We start from the raw sequence: 11,356 nt of genomic DNA on the forward strand, positions 1-11,356 counted from the left end.
AAACATAAATGACTCATATTTACTGTACTACTTCCTAGCTGACATTATTATCAAGAATCGGCACATTTTCTATTTTATTACATACAATGAAACATTATTAGAATCGAGCCACATGCTGGCCAAAAGATACTTTAGTAGTAGCTACTGTGTTATCAAATGTGATTTTCATTATCCATTATCTTTTCAGTTGATAAAAAACTGAAATACAGCAGTACAACAATATACTGTAAAGAAGAAAATAGCCGCTGTGTGAGTGCAGTCACCAGTGTAAAACATGTTCATCCTTCTCAGTGAGTAATTTGGCCAAGAATATTTGTACTATACACATGCACAACACTGCTTAAGTGTCCACTTCTCTAACTGTAAGTGAATCCATTCGGGCTCGTGAAGTTGTGTCTGTCAAGCTGAGGAGAGGTTTTGTTGCCATAGTCATAAAAAAGGCAATCTCTCAACTTTCAACATGACACTTAAGCCTCCTTTGATCTGAACAGAAAAAGCTTTGATTGCTACTTCCCTCCCAAACGCATGCACACACGCACGCAACAGGCAGGGTCAATCCCACTTTCTCTGCTTCAGCATTATTTGGCTTTATGTGACCTAACAGTCATGGTTTGTTGGCAGTTTTAATGAGCTTGGTTTATGTCAGAGGTTGAGGTTACTGTTACTGGAACCAAGGCCACGTGTCTGTCATCTCTGCAGGGATCGAATAACACTTTACACTCAGCCGGATAGACCCCTGCGCCATTTACATCCTTCAATGTCAAACTTTGGAGTTTTATAAACTGAGTGCTGAAAATGATCTCAACTGTTCCCACGCCTGCACTTGTGCTGTCAAAGGACAGTATAATTTATCATCTGGGTTTACAGTAGAATAATGACCCAGATGACATGATCTCAGGGGATCAGTGACTAAAAGTTTGCTTTGTCAAAAAACACAAAAGACCATCTTCCTGCATGGTGCCAGCAGCAACATAAATCGAAAGTGTGATCAGAAAAAAAAAAAAAGACATTTTATTTATTTCTGTCTTGTTTATGAAAAATGTAAAAGCATGAATTTAACTTTTTGTACTTGTTCTATTCTTTGTTGCCTAGGGTTTGCTAAGAAAAATGGCACCATACATCTGTATGATAAATATGTAGCTGGAACTAGCAGCTAAGCTTTGTTCAATGGTAGCATTTAAAATCTGCCTGTGTGCTATTATATGACGTCTACCAAGACGTTCTTCCAAGTGAGCATTACTTGATAGGGGTCATCAAGATCTAGATATAGTTCCTCTGAAATCTTAAATAAAAGTACCAGAGGTTGGTGGACGAGTCGTTAGTTCAGGCGCTTCATGTACAGGGGACACAGTTGTCAAACTGCATCATTTGGTGATATTTGTCTATTGAGATACGCTTCCCCTAATATGTTTAACAATAGTGTTCCAAAATGTGCTCCTGCTACTCTGACAATGCTTGAATTGTGCGTAAATATAAAGTTATTACGTTCCAAGAACATTCCAAAATCCACAGCAAAACCATTTGAAAAGCTAACAAGTGAATCCCCAATGTCGGATTAACCCAACAAAACATTTAACTTGCAGCCTCCTGCTCTTAACAACGGAAACATGCAGACCTCTCGTGTGCCAGTTAGTCATAAGACATATCTACAGAGTTTGCTACAAACTTGAAAAAACATATAACAACTCAAACTATGCCTGTTTTTGTCTCCTCACAGGAGCAGATTTTGGAACACAAACTAAGACTCTTCACTATTCTCCAGCAGCAGAAAGTCTATAACATTAACTTCTGCACACTTGTGGACCCTGTGGGACCCCCTGCTGAAAGATGGCAGAACCACAGGTACTGAAGTGACTCAGGTCATTTCTTTTAAACCCCAAAATGGCATTTTCTGTGTGACACTGGAACATTTTTACCTCAACCATTACAGATAAAATAATGACAAATAATGTTTGTGTTACATGACTTTTCCAGGGACACACATTTTAATCTGGAATTAAGCAGGAACCATACTTGACCAAATGAACACCCTTTACATTTCAGCAAATCATCCACAAAGAATGTTAACAAGCAGCCCAACTCTCAGCCATGTCAACATGCTTATTTGCTTCCTCATTATGAGTTAAGATTCAAAGTCGTCTCAGTTTACTCCCCTCCTTTCAGTCCGTCACCGGCTCTTGACTTTTAGAAATACAGAAAAAATCTAACTTCCCCATGTCACACAACTCCTTTGATATATCAAAAGAATTGTGTCATCATAAGTTTTGTCCTACCCCAGATATTATGGTTTTATAATTTGACAATGTTTATGAACAACACTGGCTGGAACAGTTTATTTACTATCAGACAGGAGGTTTTAATGGCCTCAGGGGATTCACAGTAAGCATCTTGGCAGCTTCTTGGTCCAGAAATGGGATTTGAGACAGGATTTACACATTAAGCCCAGCCCTGATTGGTTTGTCAACAGTTAGTGTAGATTGTCCTTAACTTTTGTGCTCACTGTGATGATCATCACAACATCGACTAAAGAGGGCAAGGACGTCTGCTTTTCCCAGCAGGAGAGCAACACCTTCAGCTTAAGACCTGCAGCTGCTGACCGGAGGCACAGCACAGACGAGACCACCATGTCTGGGTCAGGATCAACACTGAGACGAGGCCCTGGATCAGACCATTACCATCCCTACCATCGACAATTCAGCGACAGAGCAGTGACGACTTCAGATAGTCTCAGACAGAGCTCTTCTTCCTTCAGCTGTGTGCAGGACGAGTACCGCCCTGACAGTTGTTCACACAACTCAAAAGATGAAGCAGGAACATCTTGGGACCAGTTCAACGAGGGCATTCAGGTTTCTAGAGTAATGGTAAACTCATTTTACCCTCACCTATAGCTTTAGTTTCAGGAAACTAGCTAGTGATCTAAGTGAAACATATAGCTATATAGTCAGATTTACTCTCAAAGTGTTGGTAGAGAAAAAAAAAAAAAATCTAAAAGAAAGTCACTATTTCTCTCCAAATATGTAAATGGTCCTGTCTAACTGCTGCAAATGTTAATATCATTCTGTTTGTCCATCATATCAACTTAAAAGAAGATGATATGTTCATACTGTGTTCACTATTTTTCTGTTCTGCCTAGTCGAAAGAAAACGACATAGTAGTGTTTCTGTTGGCTTTGGTGGTATGCATGAAAAACAGTCTCTGTTGGGAGAAAATAAACTCACATCTAGAAATAAACCATATACCATAATTAATTCAGCTAACACCCCTGTTATCTGTAGAAGTTATCTCTGAACTACAACCAAAGGAAATCCTAAAGCTTCTTGTAAGTCTTATCCTTGATAGGCGTATGTAAAAGGGAGTCTTGAAATATTTCAGGCTAAATAAAAAGCCCGAAAAGATGGCGGAACCCTCCCAAAGGCTAATGCATAGTCAGACGGTGATGGGATCAAAGATTTCCGTGCTCCCGTACTGCTTAATGCGTCAACAGCCGACTGTTTTTGTCAATGTGGCGATTACAACTTGTTTATGCTGCCTCCAAGGGGCCAAAAACTCCATCTATCATGAAATAATGGATGAAACAAAATCTATTCCTAGTCAATGTTTTACTCATTTGTCCAACATTTTAACTGGCATAACACAGTCTTGATGTCTTTAATAAATAATCATTCTTTCCTTTTAATTTGTAGAGTTCTTACACAGAAGATCCTCCCTGTTTCCTGTCTCAGAGCTTTAACTACAGCTCATCGAGCCCTCTACAACAGGTGAGGAGTCTATGGATTTGACAGGGACAAAAATATTTTCATTATCAAAATACAATTGAATAGACACCAGGGGTCAGGAAAAGCTTTATAACAGCAGTTTATGGATCAATAAATGTGATTCAGCAAAGAAAATCAAAGAGCAACTCTGCAAATTATCTTTGAACCACACCTGTCAACGTTTATCTCTTATCCTCCACAGGTGTCTTCCCGACTTCTCACTAACAGTGATCAGTCCAACAGCTCAAAGTATTCTCTCCAAAGTTTCTCAATTAAGTCTCATCAGGAGAGCCCCACACAGTCCCTCTTCCCAAAGCCTATTTATTCATACAGGTAACAACATTCATATGTTTGTCTGTCTTGAATTCATATTTAAGGCAATAATGTTTTGTTTATGTGACTATGACCTGTTTTTTTTTTTTTTTATACAAGGAATCTATCTTAATCCAGAGAAAATCAAAAAACTATGTCATTTTTTCCCCCTTTATGACTTCAGCATCTTGATCTTCATGGCTCTGAGGAACAGTAAAACAGGAAGCCTGCCAGTCAGTGAGATCTACAGCTTCATGACTGAACACTTCCCTTACTTCAAGGTATCAATTACTGCTCATTGTATAACAAAGGTAACACAACTAACTTTAAAAGATTAGGTTCCGCAGTGGCAAAAGCAGAAAAAAAGGCGAAAATATTTATTTTGGTTGCAAATTAAACAACCTATAAGATTATTCAGCTCAAGAGTCTCCAAGCTCCCAACTATTCTCAGTGATCTCCACAACTATTTAACCAATCCAGTGCTTAAAATCAGAACGTTGGCCTCACCTATGATCTGCGCACACCTTAAATGGGACATATATGTTTGTTACAGCACCTTCTCTATCTTATTTCTTAGTCTTAGCCTTAGCCTTCTATATTAGCCTAATAATTCACAATTAGGTTTGTAAGCACACAATCAGCCAAACCACAGCAGTGTTGTAGTTCAAACGAACCAATGAACTACATGAATTCTTGTGCAATGATGCGAATCAAAAAGCAATGTGCTACAACCGCAACTAGGTGACACACAACCAACTAGATAAGATGTGTTTAGGCATGAGGCAGGCATGCAGAGTAAAAAAAAAAAGAAGATGTTTGTTGAATTGAGTTTGTGTGTACAAATAGTTTGAAAGGATATACTGTAGCTGATATAGAGACATCATGAGTACGGTATTTCTGAGAACAAATCATGGTGTGAATTCAAACCCTTGTGTTTGATATTGGATAAATCAGCCAGCTGCAGGGTTGAACCTGTGTTTGGATTGATACTGAACATGTTCATTTTTAAAGGATTCCAGGTATGTATGTATTAAATAAATTCAGACCCACCTCTGGGAAGAGCTTGAAGACCTGCTGCCATTCATATTCAAGAAGGCACTCTATAGATGGCTGATTTCCAAACAGCTGCCTGTCACATTAAATTCATGCTGTAGGGCCAGAAAATACATGAGGCAGAGGATTAGTAATACACCTAGGAAAGTCATTGTACTTAAAGCAAAGGCTCAGATACATCTGAATACTTTCTTAATATGTTCAAGTATGTCCTTGTTCATTTCAGTTCATTGGACATTTGCTAAGGCATGCAGATATCTGATATGTGTTGCAGATGGCAGAAAGTTCATACACATTATATTATTCCCTCCAGGTAGGGCAGGGATCCTGGTATCTGTATTTCAGAGCATTTGCAACACAACATTTGAAAAGAGAGTTCATCTTGAGACACAGTCTCACTGGCATTGGGTGAGAGAATTGAGCACCCTTGTCTTTGCTAAAATGGAAATTAATATTGGTCAGGGGTTCTTACAATAAACATTAGGGCTACTTTTTTATTTATTTATTTTTTTTTTAGCAACGCTAGCCACAAGGCACAAGGAATTGTTATCTATCTGTGTGTTTAGTCCACAACTTCTATCTTGACTAAAATATCAGAAATACTTAATCAATTCTAAAACATTGGTACATATAGTCACAGGCAACATACTGCCTACTGACTTTTATTATCACCTGACTCTTTCTCTAGCACCCATATGATGTTGTTAGCCAACCCACCCCCACTGAACAACAGTCACATATGCGCTGACATACACCCTAATTGTGGAAGTAGAGAACCTCTTCACTTTTACATTGAACCCCTCACAGCAGCCCTCGTGGTCCTGGTTGTGGATTAATCAACCCCCTCTAAGAGAGGAGACATCTCCGTTGAGATAAAGCTGCCAAGTTCTTGTCACCAACTGGGCATGCATATGCTACTGACAATAACCACAGGTGCATTTTATTGATGTCACTTTGAATGCACAGAGATGCTGTGACTCGATCCAGAGGCCTATTGTTGTGCCATTCATCCACCATCTTAACCTCATGTTGCAACTTGATAATAATGCATGGCCCCATGTACACAATTCCTGGAAGCTGAAAACATCCCAGCCCTTGCATAGCCTGCATACTCACCGGACATGTCACCCATTCAGTGAGCTTTGAGATGCTTTGAATTGACGAACAAAATGTTGTGTTCAAGTTCCTGCCAATATTTACTGAACTAACCTGGTGTATATCTGAATAGAATGGGTGACAGTCTGCTATCCTCTGCATGCTCTTTATCACTGTGTTGCCTGGCATTATGATGTGATGTTGTGTAATATTTGTGACTACAAATACTGCTAAGCAGTGCATTATCTTATTTTTCTGCCAACTGTCTTGCTATTCCCACAATTGTTGCTGTTCTTTTAAAATCAATTCAATCAGTTTTTCTTCTATTTCTAAAAGAAACTTTTCTCAGTGTTCCGACCTCTTTCTTTTTTGCACTTACTAACCCCTTAAAAACAACAAAGCAAGACTGTGTCATGTTGGCTTAACTTGAACAGTAGTTACCATTAGCTCTGTTAGTCGTTTACAGCTCGCTCATACACCTGCAAAGTTTCCTTGTTTATTTCTTTGCACTGAAGTAACCATTTTCTTATTGTCCGCACACAGTTTTTTTTTTTTTATTTAGCTTAACAGTCATCTCTTGCTGATGGCCTAGTCTTCTTTGCTCAATTATTTAGGTTGTGGTGGTGTCTGATTATAAATTAATTTATGCTTAGCCTATAACACATCTGCAAAACAAAACAAACAAAAACAAAAAAATATGTTAAAAAAATAATATATATATATTCAAAATTACAATTAAATTTTACTTTTGAATTATTTGACAATGGTCGTAGTGCCTTGTTTGTTTGTTTGTTTTTTTAATCAAAAACTTTCACAGATTGTTGTTAAGATTGTATTATAGTTTAAGAGTGGTTTCTTCAGCTTGTGACACAGTAAGACCAGGGAGAACTTTAACCAGAACTCTAACTTTTCTGGAGACATTAGTTTAAGTTTGAATCAATGAATGTCCCGAGATACTTAAACCTCTCCTCTAACTAGACTCTCAGGTTAAAGTTTATTATTTCTCTTAATATAAAAGTACAAGCCCACAGTTTTGTCTATTTAAAGAGTTAGACAAAATTAAATAAACCAAAATTATTCTAATGCTTTAAACAATAATGAGGATAAAGCGTGCTCTCTTGTTTTAGCATGAGTGTATTAATTGTGTCATCTGCATACACCGGGATATGAACTTCTTGGCAAATCAAGGACAGGTCATTAATATCTAGAAATGGATAAATAGTTTGAAGGATCAATCCCTTTGGAAGTCCAATGTTACAACTAGCAATTATCAATGTTACAACTCCGCACATTGGCATCACCCCAGGTCCTGCTTGTGCATGTGTGTGATTCAGGCCTGTGTGTGTGAGAGAGAAGCATGTCCAAAAATAACAGTTTACGAATCACATTTCCCCCTCAGGGATTGTATCCTTCTTTCTTTTACACAGTTTTCTTAACTTCAAGGATAACTCAAGAAACTCGAGTATAACTGTTTGTGCTAATTTCAAATTACACAGAGGAATAAAAACGAGATTGTGTTTGTCCACAACCTAACTCATCTGAGCGTTGATGGTGGCTCACTCCAACTCCAGCTTTTTAGCTTACTTTTAGATGATAGAAGCCTAAAGAAAGCAGAGATAACTGTAGCTGCTAGCCCATCATTGTAGATGTGTATTTTATAGAAATTTCAGAACATTAAAACCGAATGGATGACCTTTATGACAAGGGTATAAGAGCAGGAAGGTCACCAAAGGTCACCACATCATGTGGTGTATAAAGAGATGTCTTCGTTCAGGCTATGCAGAGTCATGACATCCATAAGTGTTTTTTGCATCCAAACAACCCTCCCTGTTTCCAGACAGCTCCAGATGGATGGAAGAACTCTGTGCGTCACAACCTCTCCCTGAACAAGTGCTTTGTGAAGGTGGAAAACAAAAATGGGAACTCGTCCCGTAAAGGCTGTCTTTGGGCTCTCAATCCAGCCAAGGTGGAGAAAATGAAGGAAGAGCTGCACAAGTGGCGCCGCAAGGACCCTGTCACTGTCCGCAGGAGCATGGCAAAGCCAGGTTGGTCCCATAAACTTACAGAAAGTACCAAAGACGGTACATTAAGCAAATTAAGTAGGAAATGTAGTTATTACACAATTTTACCTTGAATTCTCTGCAGTAATAGATTACTGTAGTAAATTCTACAGATTATTTAACCCTTTCATCTGTTTCATTTTTGGTGGGGCCTTTCTTAAAGCTTTTTGGTAAATTTTATTGAATCTTGTTTGATTAAAAACTTTGACACTCAAAATATTTCCTACAGAAGACCTTGACCACTTACTGGGAGAGAGACCTGAAAAATTCAGGTCATTGCCACCTTACACCAACTCAGCTTCATTATCCAGAGGGACCCCTACCTACAGCATCCCCTCTTTATCCTGCAACCCAGCCCAGCTTCAACCCCCCTGTCTACCGATTCTGCAGTCACAGTATGCAAATATTCAAACCCAGCAGCCCTGCTACCTTTCCTCAGGCACTGCTCATGTCAGCAACTCATTTGCCGTGTACTCACACTGTGGACAGCCGTCAGCCCCGGGAAGCATGAGCTTAACCGTGGCTCAAAAGATGCAGCCTGTTTACAACATAGCCACGCACACTGATTACAGCAATGGCCGCAGGAGCATTCAGGACTTTCTGTTGGAGGGAGAGGCCAGTTATGATATTGACATGCTCGACCCGAGTCTGACTGAGCTTCAGCTGCAAGGTATGATAGTTGCTCTCTCTGTAATTGAAGCCCACATTCCTTATTTCGTAAAAAAAACAATTGTGTGATTCAAACCTTTATCTAAGACTCACCACATGGGTAAATGTACGTTATTTTCTGTTTATATCTTCTGTAGCATTTAATATGTATATTTTTTGTCATAGAAAACACATGATGTAACTATGAATTAAGAATGTCTCTATTCCATGCAAATGTCAGGGTTAATTATAACTTTGCGCCTGAGCCACATGTTGACTTGTCTACTTAAGAAAATAATTATTTCCTGTGGTTTCAGTAAACACTATTGATTACTTAAAACAATATTACTCAAATAAAAGCACCTGCCATTTCTTCATTTTCACAGGTAACTTGTGGGAGGAGCTAAAGGATGAAAGCCTTGTATCCGATGCCCAAGTCACCACCACAACCCCCATGACCTCCGCCCTGCAGAGAAGCTTCTTACAGATAACACCTCCTCCTGTTAGTGAGATGACTCTCTGTCAACACAAGGCAGGGTATGAGGATGGAAACACGGAGGGTGAACAACGCTCGGAGCAGCATGGCTGTTTGAACGGATTCCATCCTGTGGTTTATTCAGGGGTGGATAGCCTGGCTGGGTACCTGACTTCTTCTTGTACCACACCAATCTCTCTTATGTAAGGATTGTTAAACGGAATCGTAAAAATGTAGGCAGTTCAATGCCACAGTATTAGCTTGGTGGTTAATTAACCTATCTTAACCCCCTTCTACATTGTGTAACAGACTCTATTAGGGGTTTAAAGGTTTTCACTGACTCAGTTCTCACAAGAAGTACAGCTGACCAAATCAAAACTCCTTTTGGATCACGTCTGCCTGTTGTATTAATAGTAATAATATTAGTAGTTTTCTTGTCATAAGTTTTTAAATAAGTCACGTTTCATCGTAGATTGGCCATCACATTTGAACATATGGATTGGTATCCATACATTACAAATTTTGTTAATGGGTATGTTGTGAAACTAGTTATTTATTGTCTTACTAAAAGTAATTTACTCATTTGAATGGGTCATTTTTAAATCCTGTTTCACGTTGAATTTAAATGTATTTCTGTGTTAGTTTGTCTTCTGCTTAAGCACCTTACTATAAGCTGTAGCAGCTTTAATACTCTTTTTTCTGTTGTTGTTTTAAATAAAATGTGAAACAATGTGAAAGAGTAGTTTAATAGTTTAAAATCATTTTTTAGCTGTCAGCAAAAAAAAGAACTGTTGTGTTGCACTAAGTTGATTTCAACTTGATGGTGATTTCAGCTGCAGATAGCAGCTTTAAACTTCTCTTAAAACAATTAAAATATAATGTTGGTATAAACACATGCAACGATGAATAAATTAATTGGATATTATAAAATTGTTACGCTGACATTGGCTACATGGAATCCTTGATGAATCATGACAGTTGTAATGGCAACATTGCAGTAAGACTGTACTTACAGAAGGTGGCAGCAGAGACACTCCTTTTCTCCGTTTTTGAAATATTATTTAATTTTAACCCTAGAACTGTCTCGCCGGGTGATTTTCACCCGAGCAAAAGTATTTCCATGATTTTCATTATGTTGTATTTGTCTAAGTGTTAAGGGTCCCTGGGTAGCTTCAGCATCGTCTTTTACGTCTTTGAAGGCATGAGTGTTTCCTGTCTCCATAACATACTTTTACAGGCACGTGTTCGGGCGATTTTCACCCGAAATAGTGTCTCTCTCCTGCAGCTGTTCATTTGTCAAAGTGCCTTCACCAGGGAGGTCTCACATGTCCCAGGTATGGCTGGAACAAAGACCAAGTTTCCAGTTTCATTATTTTAAAGGTTTTGTTTCCTAATTTTTTGGTCATTTTGGAGCATTTTTATAGGGTTCCCCCATGATACGTTTCATTGTGTTAGACACACTTGGAACATAAAAAAACAATACTCTAATTTTACTAATTACTTTTTATTGCATATATTATACCGGGTAAAAATCACCCAGCGTTAGTGATGGTGTTACTAATTTAAGCAATAGTTTTCTAGGGTAAATATCAACTTCTCTAACATTATCTGCACATTTGAATAATTTGGTTCTCAACTTTTGATAGCCCAACATACATGAGGAAACAACATAGACCACCTACCTGCTTGACGAAACAGGTGTCATTTAAGTACTTATGACTACTTAATACAATATATTTGTTGATGTAAAAGTGTTAAGTTTTGAACTGACGAACAAGTTTTAATTTTAAAATCTGATACATTTTCCCAGTGAATCAAATATGTCTTTGTTTATTTTAAACCTCAGCAACAGGCACACTACGGGTGCTTAAATAAAAAAGCATAATGTAGTGTTCAGGTGATCTGGTAGACACTTTGTTTCAAGCAGCTTTAATTTAACAAATAATGCAATATTTGCA

General features: G+C 38.3%; 1 protein-coding gene across 1 annotated transcript; it reads left to right on the forward strand.

The window, feature by feature from the left end:
- Positions 1-2,504: 2,504 nt before the first annotated feature.
- Positions 2,505-9,612, forward strand: foxn1 (forkhead box N1; the record flags this gene model as incomplete). Its single annotated transcript, XM_079353216.1, has 7 exons — positions 2,505-2,861; positions 3,684-3,758; positions 3,958-4,088; positions 4,252-4,348; positions 8,053-8,260; positions 8,505-8,945; positions 9,310-9,612. The coding sequence occupies 7 exons, from the start codon at positions 2,505-2,507 to the stop codon at positions 9,603-9,605; spliced, it is 1,605 nt and encodes a 534-aa protein (XP_079209342.1). The 3' UTR covers positions 9,606-9,612.
- Between the last annotated feature and the right edge of the window lie 1,744 nt (positions 9,613-11,356).

Source organism: Symphodus melops (genome assembly GCF_947650265.1).
Source record: "Symphodus melops genome assembly, chromosome: 10".
NCBI lineage: Eukaryota > Metazoa > Chordata > Actinopteri > Labriformes > Labridae > Symphodus > Symphodus melops.